The sequence below is a fragment of the Salvia hispanica genome, chromosome 1 (genome assembly GCF_023119035.1).
Source record: "Salvia hispanica cultivar TCC Black 2014 chromosome 1, UniMelb_Shisp_WGS_1.0, whole genome shotgun sequence".
Classification (NCBI taxonomy): domain Eukaryota; kingdom Viridiplantae; phylum Streptophyta; class Magnoliopsida; order Lamiales; family Lamiaceae; genus Salvia; species Salvia hispanica.
The window spans coordinates 35,637,779-35,654,514 of NC_062965.1; the positions used below are offsets into that span (position 1 = coordinate 35,637,779).

The 16,736-nt window shown below is 36.9% G+C and overlaps 1 protein-coding gene across 1 annotated transcript; it reads left to right on the top strand.

Annotated features, from left to right (window-relative positions):
• Nucleotides 1-1,748, top strand: LOC125201560 (chloroplast envelope quinone oxidoreductase homolog). Its single transcript, XM_048099725.1, has 4 exons — nt 1-138; nt 533-674; nt 799-890; nt 1,056-1,748. The coding sequence occupies exons 1-4, from the start codon at nt 73-75 to the stop codon at nt 1,746-1,748; spliced, it is 993 nt and encodes a 330-aa protein (XP_047955682.1). The 5' UTR covers nt 1-72.
• Nucleotides 1,749-16,736: the final 14,988 nt, after the last annotated feature.

Here is a 16,736-nt window from a genome sequence, read left to right on the forward strand (position 1 = left end):
CTATAAAAGGGTTTTGGCCTCCATCTCTCTTTCCCAACAGTAAAGGAACAATAGCAGTTGTGTGATTTGGTAATGGCTGGGAAGGTAATGCATGCGGTTCAGTTCGAAAGCTATGGCGGTGGAGCAGCCGGTTTAAAGGTGAATTTCACTCCCTGCTTACTTTTTTACTTTTGTGGTGCCTTGGATTCATGATTACTCAATTGGAATTCGAATTTTGAGAAAAGAGCTTTACCTCCGTTAAACTGCCAATCTATACTCTTCTTTCTGTAATCATTTGTGCGTGATTTCATGCTTGGAGAAATAAATTAGCTCTGCATCGTTACAGCTTGGAATGCGATTGAAGCAAATCCTTGTTAGAGATAGAAATTAACATGAAGCAATTTTTAGTTTCGTGGTACCTTGGACTTGTTCTCGAGCATGCCTGTTGATAGCTATTTGTGCATAACACACAATGTTGTTTGTTGAAGTGTAGTTTGAGGTTGGATTTTAGTTATAATTCATCCACTCATAGATATAGTTTACCTCCTTGCAGCATGTTGAAGTTCCGATTCCCACTCCGAGCAAGGGTGAAGTACTGCTAAAGTTTGAAGCTATAACCTTAAATCCTGCTGATTGGAAAACTCAGAAAGGCATGCTTCGGCCTTTTCTTCCTCCGAAGTTCCCTCACATTCCCGGTAGGCCTCCGTAGTTATGAATTCTTGAGATCTTGTGGATAGTGATTTTACGAAGCTGGAAACACATCGTTAATTACTTTCAGTAGTGATAGTTTTCTTAACCTATTTCTGTTTTACTGAGCAGCCACTGATGTTGCTGGAGAGGTAATAGAGGTTGGACCCGGAGTGACAAACTTCAAACCGGGTGACAAAGTTGTCGCGTTGCTGAATTTCTTTGTAAGTTTGTTGCTGATATCGGAGATATAGTGAAAATAAACGATTAACTGCTCTTTACTGAAAACAGTGGATGTCTAAAACGTCAATAGAGGCGTCTCGAGTCCGTGTTTCGTATCTCTTGTATGATTTACTTTCATGATCTAGTCATAAATCTCAATGAAACAGGATGCAGGCGGTCTGGCCGAATATGGAGTGGCTAAGGAAAACCTGACGGTTCAGAGGCCTCCTGAAGTATCAGCTGCTGAAGGTGCAGGCCTTCCCATAGCAGGCCTCACTGCTCACCAGGCTCTCACACAGTCGGCCGGGCTTAAACTCGATGGAAGTGGGTCCCAGAAGAACATTCTCGTCACAGCCGCCTCAGGCGGAGTTGGTCATTACGCCATCCAGCTTGCGAAGCTGGGGAACGCGCACGTAACAGCCACCTGTGGTGCCCGTAACATTGACCTAGTGAAGAGCCTCGGAGCAGACGAGGTTCTCGACTACAAGACCCCGGAGGGGGCTGCTCTCACGAGCCCCTCGGGCAAGAAGTACGATGCAGTGGTCCACTGCGCGACGCCCATTCCTTGGTCCGTATTCGAGCCAAACCTGAGCTCGAATGGAAAGGTGATCGACGTCACCCCGGGACTTAGTTCAGTGCTCACTTTTGCTATGAAGAAACTCACATTCTCTAAGAAGCAGCTGGTGCCGATACTCCTCATCCCCAAAGGAGAGAACCTGCAATTTCTTGTTGATTTAGTTAGACAAGGGAAGCTCAAGACTGTCGTCGACTCGAAAACCCCGCTTAGCAAAGCTGGAGATGCGTGGACGAAGAGCATCGATGGCCACGCCACCGGGAAAATCGTTGTCTATGAGCCATAGAAGAAAGGGGAAAATAATGGATTAATCGAACAACTTATCTAACAAAACTATTTTTGTGTATAAAAAAGATGGTACAGGATTTAGTTCGTGGGATTACAAATAAGCGGGAAGAAAATTGAATTTTTTTTTACTAAAACAGTCGGATATAATCTAAATTGTTTTTAATTTTCAAATCCATCATGATCGGTTGTACTAATATATAGTTTTGGATATTTAAGTTAACATTGACGGTTGTTTGGTATATTAAAAACAAGTGAAAAAGATAATTTAATATCACGTTTGGTACAAATGTAACATCATTAAAAAAAACCCTTACTATTTATTAAAAAAATCTTATAAATGCGATTAGTTTTAGTTTGTCAGATAAATGCATTTGTATACAAATTCGAAAACCTACTCTCCATATTCTCTTGATTATCATCTCAGATGTAATGACTGTTGGGGATTACGTGATTACAAGATAAGACTAGCAGAGCGTAATACAACCCTAAAAAAGGAATATGGAAATGATAACTAAAACAAAATTAAAAATGAAAAATTGAAACTATAAACCTTAGAAAAGGAAATAGCCGAGTCGAGGAGTCCTCTTTCCGCAAGACGAGATACACCCCGGTAGTTCTCTTCGGATTGACGTTTTTTCTCCAAAGATAAAACGATTACGTCTCTGATGAAGCAGCACCGCTATCAGCAGAGCTCCGGCGAACTGGATGGAGGTGAGAGTAGAGCTTCGACAGAAGAACAATGCAAGAGAGGAAGAGAGCTTATGCTTTGTAGAATGCTTGTGAATTGGTGTAGAGAATGCAAAGGTATGCATGCCTATTTATAGGCCAAGCCCACTCATTTGAATTGATGGAGTCAACACTCATAAAGTGTGTCATGATGGCTAGATTGTAACCGCATGGGGTTACTAGCCGTTACGGACGTTACAAACGTCAACCATGAAGCATGAACGATGGATGTATCTAGACACCTCTCACGTAATTGTTCATTTCAGAAATATATCTGGACAACCCGATCAATGTGCATGCATTCTACGAAGCTCTCTGCTCAATTGCCACATTGTTTTATCTGTTGAAAAGTAAAAATGCGGAAAATAAAAACACTCAAAGCTTTATCGACTACATTGTATTTGGTTTGAATTCTTCTTTGAGATACATACTACATAGATATTTATAGGACCTAGATATAAATATACCTAGGAACTATACTTATTGGAACTCCACAATATAATGTTATTCTCTTCCCAACAAGTTTGGGACTCCAAACATTCTCTTCCCAACATACATGGGATACTTCAATTTATTTTTCCAACACTCCCCCTCAAGTTAAGTATCGAGTTTTTGGAAACTTAACTTGCACAATCTTCACTTTGATAAATAGTTTATACTCGTATTCAGGAGTTCTTCACTTTTTATGATGACAGTTTAGCTCGTGTCTAGAGCCATCTTCGGCAGTTTTAGCTCGTGCCATAGGAGCCATCTTCGGCAGTTTTAGCACATGCCATAGGAGCCATCTTCGGCAGTTTTAGCTCATGCCATAGGAGCCAACTTCGGCAGTTTTAGCTCATGCCATTAGGAGCCAACTTCGGCAGTTTTAGCTCATGCCATTAGGAGCCATTCTGACAGTTTTGACTCATGTCGAGGAGTTTACTCGTCTTTGGACTGAATTTAATTTGCAGCCCAAAACTTCATTTTTGGAAGGCTATACTTGGCCCATTCCGCTCAAACACAATGAGCCCATATTCTTTTTCATTTTTAAATTCTTTAACTTTCTTTGAGCCCAACACTAGCCCAAATTGCCATCTTTACGTGAAAACATTGAGGGACGGTCAAACAGTGCCTCCTTTTCTTTTCTGTTTTTCTTCTCGCCGCCAAACATTGAGGGACGATTCAGTTAACTCATCTATGGAGCCATCATCTCTTCTCTGGAGAAACGGACTGAGCTACTATGGCTGTCAACGATTCTCTTTTGGAGTCTTCTTGCCTTCTACTCTTTGCTCGTTAGTTCTCCGTCGGCTCTATTGCGCTCGCTGCTGCTGGCACAGAGCTGGCACCGTGCTGCATTCAACCAGCTTCCTCACCGCCAGCGCTTCACTGCGACGCCCTCTTGCCGTCTATGTTACTTCCGCAGCGCTGCTGTCTCTAAATCTCGCTGTTGCGTCTCCATGGTCAGGCTTCGCCATTGATGCCCAAGTGAAGATGGCTACTCGCACCGACCAACGTTTCTCCAGCAGCCTTTGTGGGCTTGTTGGTCCTACACCAACGACGGCTCTTCACAGCCTTCTTTCCATGGTGGTTCCATGACGGGCTCCTTTATCCAAGCAGGCAACTCTACGACATCTGCTCAATCATCACCTCGGCCTTCTTGGCGGTCCATATTCTACGGGCAGCTTTTGCTGCTATCTTCTCAGCATTTCTGTAGGCGCGATGAATCGTTTGGAAGTGGCTGTCGTCTCCCCCTTGCCAGACGATTCATTGTGATAGATGGCTGCTACTCTGCGGCCTTTCTGACAGCATTTGTTCTTCCATCGGAGGTTCTTTCCTCAGTTCGAAGAGGAATCTGTGTACCTTCTCTCCCCCCTAAGGCGGGATGATTCAACACTCTTTCTCGAGGGCTTGTTGGCCGTCTTCATTGTGTTATTCATTTTGGTGTTATCGGCAACACTCTTCATTGCCCGTTTCTCTCCCTGCTCGGTGACCACCTCTCTAGTAGACCGCCATGAGCTCTTCTCAATCTTTCTTCTCCTTGATAAGCAGGCTTCACATCCTCTCCATTCACTCGCCTTCTCGGCGGACATATATTTGGAGAGGGATTGTTCGGTCGAATACTTTTCTCCTCCCCCTCGGTCGGACAAACCGAGGAATCATTCTCTGTTTTCTTCTCTTGGCTGCAGCTGAGTGACACCGCTCCATCAGCGACCACCAACTAAACTCTTTCATTTTGGTCTCCATCTCAGAGAGTCATTCACTTGTCATGGCTGACATCTTTTTTATCACAGGGCTCGCATCTGCAAACCTCTCCAGTATTTCTGCACGGCAATACCTCCTTCCTCGTCGTCTCTTCTGCTCGTTCCTCCCTCGATCAACGCTTCTCCAGTAGCCTTTGTGGCCTTGCTATTGCCTCTATCGTCAGCGGCTCTCATCAGCCTCCTGAGCGTTCCCAGACTAAGTCCGTGTAACGAGCTCCACCTGACTCTCATCGTGCTCCCTTCTTTCTCTTCTCCACCCCCGACATGTAGAGCCGGCTTTATGGGTGGAGGCTTTCGGCCTTCTTGCTGCCCCATGCATCTTTACCGGACTGCAACGACCAAGACATCGAGCCTCTTCTCGGCCGCTTATCTTGCAGCCTTTTCTGCGAGGCGAGCGGTTCTGTTTTGAAGACGAGTAGTCCGATTGGCAGCATCTCGCCCACTCGGGCCTCGGCAGGATAACTCGTCATCTTTTTCTTTGGAGCTCGTTACTTCTTCTGTCAGCTCGGTCTGCAGCTCTCTGGCCACCTCGGCCGCCTCGGCTGTGTACTCTGATAAGGCAGGCTTCTCCTGGTTGGCGGGATAGGCAACTGGTTTCTTTTTCCAGCAGCCTCCATGACCGACATTCTCGACGACGTGCTGCTCCTCTCGTCCATCACTTGGTTGTTGATTTTTTTTTCCTTCTTCTTCAAAGCAGCTTTCATTCTCTCCTTGCTCTCGGCTTTGAATGTGGAAATAAAAAGGAATCTCTCATTTTTTTTTTTTTAGATTTTAGGATACGCATGATACTTTTTTTTTTTGGTTTTGAACAAACTAACGAAGGATCGTTAGCTGCTCTGATACCATGTTGAAAAGTAAAAATGCGGAAAATAAAAACACTCAAAGCTTTATCGACTACATTGTATTTGGTTTGAATTCTTCTTTGAGATACATACTACATAGATATTTATAGGACCTAGATATAAATATACCTAGGAACTATACTTATTGGAACTCCACAATATAATGTTATTCTCTTCCCAACAAGTTTGGGACTCCAAACATTCTCTTCCCAACATACATGGGATACTTCAATTTATTTTTCCAACATTATCTACGTGTCCAAAATTAATTAATTAATTATTTAATTAATTATATATCTCCATATATCGTGACATTCTTTGATATATTATTTCTCAATCACCGGGAATCGGTTTAGAGAAAATGAATATACCACAATCATCTACTCGGAGCGTAGATCTATTATAAATTATTTAATTTTATCAAAATTAAATATTTCGTCACTTGAACGATCCGTCAAATTGCATTGACCGGACCACGATTCCAACAATGACAATGGTTCTTTAATCCAGAGAAAAAAAAACTTTAAAACAAATTCAAATTCAGATTTGTTCAAAATCATGGCAATGGTTCCATAGGTTTGTGATGTAAGCTTGTGTGCACAAAAATTGGCAATAATAAAAGAAATTATATTCTTGAAATCTTTTTAAGAGAAAAAGAATTTCCCCGGGCTCGTTTGGTTGTCTTGCAAGTTACAAACTTGTTTTGCTTGCAAATAAGATTTTCATGCAATTTGAGATTGGATGTTTTCCAATCTTCAATGTTCGGTTGCATAAATGGGCTGTGTTGTTTGGTTGAAATTCAAATTGGTGTATAAGATGATTGTAAAATTTCAGTTATAACCTTGGGGTATGCCAGGAAAGATTTTACGACGCCGGTTGACTGTGAGAGAGACGAGAAAAGGGGGAATTTCTTTATTGACTACATTTTGGAATTGTTGACTACAATTTACAGTAAGATGCCTTATATATAAGCCGTAAATAAAATGTTAAACTAAAACCTAATTACATTTTATTTTCTAATTCTAATAGCCTCCCTCAAGATGGAAGCAAACAATTGCTAGCATCTTGACAAGAACATCAAACTACAAAAGAAGCATCAAAATAAATGTTAAACTAAAACCTAATTACATTTTATTCTCTAAGGAGAAAAACATCTTGATCCTCATCGCAATTGGCTGCTCAACCAAACACTAATTGAGAAAGCTTCTCATATAGTCAAAACACACCTCCTAACATACTTCAAACAAGAGCTCGGTTTCCACTGTGATGGAAACAACCAATTTTTCTTATCAACAACAAACAACACAATCCAATCAGAATATTTTCAGAAGCACAATCCAACAAATGCCACACGACAGTCTTGAGAACAGAGAGTTGAACTTGAGAACAGAGACTAGAAAGTTTCTCATAACACCAAAAAACAAGAGAAAGAAAAAAAAACAGAGAATCATTCGGAGACTGGATCATACAAATCCAGAAACAAAGGATACAAACTTGGATCATACAAATCCAATGAGAAAGGAAAGCGAGAGATTCAATGAGAGAACAGAGATTGAGATTGATATTTCAGATTCATAGAATCCTATTTCAATATTTGAGAATAGAGAAAACCGAATTCAATCGGAGATTAAAATTGAGAAACAAATTTGATATTTCAGATTCATAGAATCCTATTTCAATATGTGAGAAAAGAGAAAACCGATTTAGATCGGTGAAATCAGAGAGAACCGATTTAGATCGGTGAAAACAGAGAACTTTTAATGAGAAAAAAAAAATTCAGATCGGAGATTCAAATCAACTGATTCAAAAAATGAAATGAAAAACAGAGAGAGAAGAGAGAAAACTGAAAACTGAGAGGAGATCAAACACTTTTTCGACAGCGGTCAGTCGATCGGAAAACTCTCCGGCAACAAATCACCATGATTGTTCATCATGAACAAAAAAAAAAGAAATAGATCGGGAGATAATGCTCGATTGCGATTGTTCATCGCGATAGGAGAAGATCGATTGGAGAAGATCGAGATATGAGAGAAATTAGAGAGAGATTGCGGAAGCTTTTGTCTCTGATACCATGTAAAATATTGAGAATTGAATAGAGTGAAGAAACCTCAATGGAAGGAGGAAGAAGAAACAATGAGAGAAACCGTTGATTGTGAGGGAGACGAGAAAAGGGAGAATTTCTTTATTGACTACATTTTGGAATTGTTGACTACAATTTACAATAAGATGCCTTATATATAGGCTGGAAATAAAATGCTAAACTAAAACCTAATTACATTTTATTCTCTAATTCTAATAGACACTTTCCATTTGTCAATGGTTGAGCGCCTCCTCCTAATCAAAATGATCGAGGAGCTCGAGAAAAAATTGAAGCTAAAATGCACTTCTATTCCATCGACTTACTTTTCTTTTTTTGTTAGTCTCAAACAAGAGGACTTATTATTAGAATTAGAAACACAATTATCTCTAATTTACTCTATGTCTCTTACTTTGTTCCTTCAGCCTAACACAAAATAAAACTATATAAAATCTTGTGACGCTCAAGGAAGAGGTCATCTTGCTTGAGACAGGTGAAGTAATTTTTTTATTTAAGTTAATGACATTTTCTATTTTGAAGTAATATGAACTAGTTTTCCTTTTTTTTTTCATGATGATTGTGAAATAAGTTGTAGTTTTCCTTTTTTATTTAAATTAATGACATTTTCTATTTTGAAGTAATATGAACTAGTTTTTCTTTTTTTTTTTCTTCATATTATTGAAACCATAATTTATGTCTTTTGTTTTAAATCTATGCGTGTTGTGAGACAATTAACTGCATTTATTGTCTTGTGTTTGATGAATCTAGTAACCTTTTCATTAATGAATTACTTTTTTGAATTCAAAATCTTGGAATATAAAATTACAAAATCTCGTGAGAATCTTTTTCTCGTTCAGTTGACATTTCAAATCTCCCCTCTGTGCCACAATTGAAATATAATGTTTGTTTCCAAATAATATATATTGGACTTGATTACGTATGCTTGTGGATTCGGTGATATTTGATTACAGTCGTAGATAGTTTCCATATTAAAATATGTTGGGATGTTTGTGAATTGATTTTTGCTTTGTTTGGTTTATGAATCACGCGCACAGTGACTACTTTGAATTGAGAATTCATTAGTCAATTCAATTCACCTCTTTTGTGTTTAAGAATTAATAGTTCGTATGTATATAAATTGAACATGTATTGGTTAACTAAAATTTCAATTAAATGTTTTATGATTATGAATCTCCGAGACGGTGGAATAATGATTACATAATTTAATTTATGTTTTATTGTGTCTTTTTTATTATATTATGTTTATTTTGCCATCACTAAAGTGAGGCAAAATAAGGAGAGTCTATAATCAAACTCATACAAAAATTTATTTAAGCAATTAATCACTATATGTTCTTGATTATATTATGTTTATTTTACAATCACCAAAGTGAGGTAAAATAATAAGAGTTTATAATCAAATTAAGTGAAATCTGCTTAAACAATTAGTCACTATACACTCTTGATTATATTATGTTTATTTTGCAATCTCCAAATTGATGTAAAATAATAAGAGTTTATAATCAAGTTAATATGAAAATCTATGTATGCAATTAATCACCATGCTTGTTGTGGCTATTCATTATCTAAATAGTTTGTTTGTCATAAAAGGTCTAGATTCCCAAAGGAAATAATCTTTGCGACATAATAAATACTAATGGAGTTATAATTTAAATTGGTGTTGATTACCCAAAGGTAACGCCAATTTATTATTACTCAATTATTGAACTAAGATATGGATATTAAAAGAATGATTTTTATTATTGTATGAAGACTACCCAAAGGAGTTTTCATAATTGCCTCATGATATGGATTTTCAAATTAATGTTCGTGTTATTATTCAAAACTTTTATATGTGAGCATTCATTTCTTAATTGCTCCTATAATGTAAAAACATATATTTTATGCTACTAGAATATTTACCTCAAACGTTACCCAACTTAATGGAACTAACTTCTTTGAATGGAAAGAGAAACTTAAGTTCAATCTTGAAGTAATGGACTTGAACCTAACAATGTTGAATGATAAGCCAATTATTTTATGATCAAAGTAGTTGGCTGATTACCCATAATGCTTAGGAAAAATCTAACAGGACTAAGTTTACCATTAGAATGTTCGTTGCAGATAAAGTCTCTCAACGACTGACATTGCAAAAGAATGTTTGCAGAATGTTGAGGATCGCTTCACAACTGCATATAAAGTTTATTGCAGGAAAACTTATGAAGGATCTCATGAGCATGCGATATGATGGTTCTCGAACTATGTACGAGCATGTGATGGACATAAATAACATACCTTCTAAGTTGGAAAAATCAGGATTATAGGTGGATGAGGATTTCATTGTCCAATTTATCCTAACTTCCTTACCTCCTTAATATGGACCATTCCAAATTGATTCACTATAAAAGATTAGTGGACTCTTAAAGAATTGGGAAACGTATTGATCTAGGAGGAGCATAAGATGAAGAAGTATGGAATAGGTGCATCTCATGCTCACATTGCAAGCAAAGGAGCGTCTAAAGGATAATATTCAGTCGAATTTATCATTCTTATGGCATAAAGAAACTGGATCATATTTCTAGTGAAAGAATTAAGAGGCTTATAAAGGATAATATTCATTTGAATTTAGACTTTACAAGTATTACCGTTTGTGTGGATTGTATTAAATGTAAACAAACTAAACACAGTACTAAAAATGCCAAAAGAACCAATGAGCTCCTTAAAATTATACATACATATATTTGCAGATCTTTTAATGTCTCAACTTTTGGTGGAGAAAAATATTTTATCACCTTTTATTGACGATTTTTTCGTGTTATGGAATTATTTATTGCAAGAAAAATCTCAGGCAGTTGAACATTTTATGACTGAGGTTGAAAGACAATTAAATAGAAAGGTGAACATTGTTCGATCTGGTAGAGGTGGTGAATTTTATGGTCGTACCACTAAAATAAGTGAATTACATGGACCTTTTGCCAGATACTTAGAAAAGCATGACATTTATGCTTAATATACTATGTCAAGTACGCCTCAGCAGAATGATGTTGCTGAGAGACGAAACCGAATTCTCATGGAAATGGTTAGAAGTATGTCAATTCTACCTTACCTATATCGTTGTGAATTTATGCTCTTAGAGCCGCTATTTATTTATTAAACCGGGTTTCTAGTAAGGTTGTACCAAAGACTCTCTTATGAACTTTGGACAGGTAGAAAACTCAGTTTGCAGCACCTTCATGTTTGGGGCTGTCCAGCGGAAACTAGAGTATACTCTTCGCAAGAAAAGAAATTGGATATTAGACAGTTAGTGGTTACTTTATAGGTTACCAGGAAAATCCAAAGGGTATAGGTTTTATTGTCCTAATGATAACATGAGAATTATGAAAACTGGAAATATATGATTCTTTGAGAATTGTGAGATCAGTGGAAGTTTTAACACTCATAATACGGTCATTAGTGAAATAAGGGTAGATTTTCCTCTTCCCTCATTTCCTTAAGAATTAAGTATGCCAAATATTGTTGAACAGCCTAACAATATGGAACATTTTAATGACTAATGATGATGCCAAAGTCATTGAACATGGGTGTGGAGGAAGCATCTCCAGAAGTGCCATTGATGCTTTCTTAATGAGAACGAAAGTGGCCATCTCTAATGACTATGTGGCATATCTCCAAGAATCCGAATGTGATATATGAATACGTAATGATCCAATTTCATATTCACTAGCCATTAAGTGTAATAATTCTAATAAATGGATTGATACATGATAGATGAATTAAAATCTATGGATTATAATAAAGTTTGAGACCTTGTCGAATTACCTAATAGACAAAAGTGTATTGGGTGTAAATGGGTCATCAAGACCAAATTCGACATGAATGGTTTAGTCAAACGATTTAAAGCCAAACTTGGTCCAAAAGGTTATACTCAGAAAAATAGCATTGATTATAAAGAGACTTTCTCCTGCTCACCTCTATCTATTTCACAACACTGAGGATCACCTCTATCTATGGCTCAACAACGATCTTTCCGGTAGCGTGCCCATCGATGCTCTTTGCCCACGCAGCTCCATCGTCGCTAAACGGGTGCTTGCAGTCGATCACCACCTTCAGCTTCCCCTGCTTCACCAACTCCGCGGTGTTTCGTTTAGTTGATCCAAGTATAATAGCACCTACAAATTTGAATTGAATAGTTGATCTAGTATAATCCTCCCTCCGGACAACAATAATCACTTTTATTTTGGGCACAAGTTTTAAGAAATGTAAAGAAAAGTTGGTTTAAAAAGTTAGTGAAACGTGGGATCCAGTTTTTTATATTAGTTTTATAATAAAATGTGAGTGAAGTGAGTTAGTGGAATGTGAGACCTACTTACCATTTATGGTAAAAATGAAGTGTGACAATTATTATGGGACGGACCGAAATGAAAAAGAGTGACAAATATTGTGGGACAAATGGAGTAGCACCTACAAATTTGAATTGAATTAGATCTAACTTAGATCTAACTTTTTTGTATTTGTAATATTTTTGTTTTTATTTTTCCTATATATTTCGTTACACTTCTATGTTTTCTTTCTAAATAGGGATATTGGTCTATAATATTATGGAACTTTCAAAAAATTGGATTTTTACCCCGATCTTTAAATTAGGCAAATAATATCACAAACTTTATCCGAGTTTGTTATTTCCTACCAACGAAAAAAATTCGACTATATTAATGGATTGAAGAACAATTTTAGATTGTGTACTTTAAGAAAAACTGTCTTCAAATATTGAAGAACTTGAAGCTCTCGAAGCTGTTGTTGAGATCTTAGGAAAAAAATCCGTATCATGATATTATTTGCCATAATTTTTTTTGTTGGTGGAAAATAATAAACTCGGGTAAAGTTCGTGATATTATTTGTCAATTTTAAAGTTAATGAAAAAAACTTAACTTTTTGAAAATTCTACTCTCTTTGTTCCACAGTAATAGAGGCATTTCATTTTCTGCACTTGTTTTGAAAAAATGATATTAAATAGTTAAAGTGAAAAGAGAGTAAAGTAAGAAAGAGAATAATATAGAAAAGGGTCTTATTTACAATATTCTCTCTCTTACTTTAATTTTTCTCCACCTTAGCTATTTATAATTATTTTTTCAAAATGAATGCGCAAAATGAAACGCTTCTATTTCTGTGGAACGGAGGGAGTATAATATTAGAGTGTGATATAGTATATTGAATATCAAAAAATATAAACCTAATCAATTGATTTTATTTTCAAATCTAACCCATAAAAATAGACTAGTTTTAGACAAAGAACTAATGAACCCAAGTAATGACACCTAAAGAACTAATTAATCTCAACTAAATAAATTAACCCACACACATAACCCCACCGGCCCAACCCAAATCCACCGAAACCATAGATTGATTTTATTCATTGTTCCTAATTCTGAAAGAATTTTTGGCCAAGAACGCTCCGCCCTAATTCTGAAAAAATTTCATCGAATATCCCATAGTCATTTAAAGAATTAAACGCAAGTCTTTTAATTCAAAGCATTAATCACGTTAATTTATTTATTTATATTTATTTGTACATATATAAAAGGCGAATTTTGCCTTGATTTGAATATCTATGAATTCTGGATACAAATTTAAGTATTTATAAATTTTAACCTTCTTTACCATTCAAACATAATAAGCATATAATTCAGACATAATACTTACTGATGTTACAAATTTTATTTAACACATATCAAAACTAATAATAATTCATAGTGGAGCAGTAATAAGTTGACACCAATATAAACAATTTTATGAGTATTAAATTTTCAATCTTCAATGCATGAGAAAGTGGGGTGGCAAATTCATCATTATGAAAATATAATGATAATAATGGAAAATAGAATGCACCCTCCTCCACTTCTTGTAACAGCCAAAAACGGTAAATTTATAAGTACGAATTTAAATTTTTATAAATTTTAACATCACTATACAATTCAAACATAAGAAGCATATAATTCAAACATAATAGTTACTGCTGTTACAAATTTTATTTAATACATATCAAAACTAATAATAATTCATAGTGGAGTAGTAATAAGTTGACACCAATATTAACAATTTTATAGTATTAAACTTTAAATCTTCAATGCATGAGAAAGTGGGCTGGCAAATTCATCGATTTTGTTTCTCAATTTCTCAATTTTATTTTAATTATTTGGCCTTTGAATACGATGAATCATAATTGTCGCCTCATGCAATGTGGTGATTGACGCTTCAAATTCTTATTCCCCCCCTAATTTTTCAAATATTTTTCGATCCGTAATTGATTCTGCAAATTTCGATCTATGCGATGATTTATTTCGATCTAATTCTCTTTCATTCTCTCTAATACTTTCATTCCCTTCCTCTCCTTCATTGATACAATTTTATCGGAAAATTCTTGATTTCGACTGTAAAATTTGGGAAATGACTAACAGCCGAGGCAATGACCGACGCACACCTTTAGACGGCGGCGGACTGACTGGTGATGAGGCGGCTGTTGTCGAACCCAACGGCACCAATGTGTAACCACCGGCAGTAGGCGAGAGAGAGAGGAGCGAGGAACAAGGGTCCCGTCTCACCGGTGTTGGAGGATTGTCGATGGCTGCGCGCATAGGGGAGGCTCGAGTCCTCGATTTAGAGGTATTGTGTTGAACGAAAGAGATAGAGGACGGAGCAGCGATGTAAGGGCGTTGGCTATCTCGCGCCGGCGATGAACATGCGGCGACTAGAGAAGAAATAGGCTATGGCAGTTCCAATTTCGGGGTGACGAATTGAGAACGAGAAGTGAGGTGATTTGGGGAAGAAAGAACCAAGACAGAAAAGAGAGAATGGCATGAGAGAGGAGAAAAGTGAAAGAGAGAGTTGATGCAGATCAAAGGAGGAAAGAGAATGAGTATGAGAGGGGAGAGAGGAAATTAGAAAGGGAAGAGAGAAAATGGATGGTGATGTTGTCAGGTGCCACAGTCGCTCACAAGACCTCACCAATTTACATGGTGGAAAGTTATTTTTTATTGCTAGCATTGCATATAGTAATATTTAATGGGAGTTTTATTTTCTTAGTGTTTTGCATAATAAATTATCTATATGAATAATAATATCGTACTAATTCTTATATTATTATTCCATGGAACGTTAATTTGATAATATTTATATTCTATGTTAAAATATAAAATAAATAGTTAACAAAATTAAGTTGACCCGAAAAATATTTTTAATATATTAAATTTTTGTCAATATACCATATACACTATAAACAAAATAGAGTAGAGTGAACGATTGTTATAATAGTAATAGGAATTAAATATATAATATAAATAAATAAACTAATATACTCAAATTAATCATGAACCATAAAGTTTAATCATATACTAAAAATTACTCCCTCCGTCCTGGCTAAGATGACACATATCTTGGCTGATACGGGTTTTAGGAGTTGTTAGTTAAAGTATATAATTGGAGAGAGAAAATGTGGGTGTAAGTACTAAAATAGAGAAAGAAAGAAAGATGAATATTTTAATAGGAATGAGAAAAAGTGGTTGGGTGTATTAATGGGAGAGAGAGTTTCCAAAAAGGGAAATGTGTCATCTTAGTTGGGACAAACTGAAAAGGAAAATGTGTCATCTTAAGTGGGACGGAGGGTGTATTTTATAGTTAGTACATAAAACAATTTCCGAAATAAAATAGTTTCAAGAGTATGTGATGACTTTAAATTTGAACTAATATTTTTTAAATATTTTATTTATGAAACTGTTTTATGATAGTAATAAAAATTACTTTCCGCTATATAAATTAGTGATGTATATATACTTGTGTAATTTTTTCTCCACAACCTTATTTGATGTGAGAGATTTAAATGTTTTGAATATAGGTAATTAATGCGTGTATGTATAGATATTTGAGTTATATATGCGACACCAAAATTTCCGCAACTGTATGCTTTGGGCATCCACAATGGGACGCCCTAAGCGACGCCCTATGCACCGCCACGTCAGCATTTTATCCTTCTCTTATTTCACCTGCAGTGGGGCGGACTATAGCCCGCCCTAAGCGACACCCTAAGCATTTTTCTATTATTTGAATATTTAAATACTTCAAAATTTGGAAAACTAACTTCATTTCATTAAAATTCAAACATTACAATACGAAATTAAAAAAAACTATAATTTCTCAACGGCGGCGACTGCGGGTCCAAACTTCTTCAATCATGTCGGTCATGAGCTGAGTATGGTCTTGTTGGTTGCGCATTGAGGCCTGTCGCTGTAGAACCGCACCGAAGCCAGTCGGTAATCCTCAAGTGACCGGCGAGGTCGCCGTGCTGGAGCTATATCCGGCTTCATCATCCACCCAATTGGTGACATGACCACGTTCTTGTTCGACTATCATGTTATGCATGATGATGCACGTATACATGACGTCGGCGATGACGTCCTTGTACCAGAAACGCGCCGGACCTTTCACGATTGCCCACCGCGATTGGAGCACCCCAAAAGCCCGCTCCACATCCTTCCGCGCGGACTTCTGCTTTGCCGCAAACAAGACTCTCATCTCACCAATTGGGCACCTGATCGTCTTCAAAAAAACAGGCCACCTAGGGTATATGCCATCGGCCAAGTAGTACCCCATATGATGTGTGCGGCCGTTGGCAGTGAACTGAATGGCCGGACCGCGACGCCTGCACTGATCGGCGAATAGGGTGGACGAGTTGATGATGCGATCGAGGGATCCATCGACACATCAGACGAGATACAAGCTCCGGCAGGGCCCGTAACGCGTCAACAAGCCCGAAGATTTAAGGAAGCCATTAATGGGCTGGTCCACAATGTTTGTAGCCGTGTGTATATTGAAGACGCATGGTACCACCCAGTAACATTGCTCGAGGGATTGTTCTGATTTGGAGATAAGAATGCATTGCATTAGATAGCTTTAGGGAATAGTTTATTAATAATTTACTATTATTTAATTAGTAGATAGATCTAGGTTTAGAGATTTGTTTTAGTTTTATTAGCCTATAAAAGGCCAAGTATAGTACGAATATGATCAGTTTTTGAAGTTTATGATTTTGTCAATTGAAGTTCTTGAGA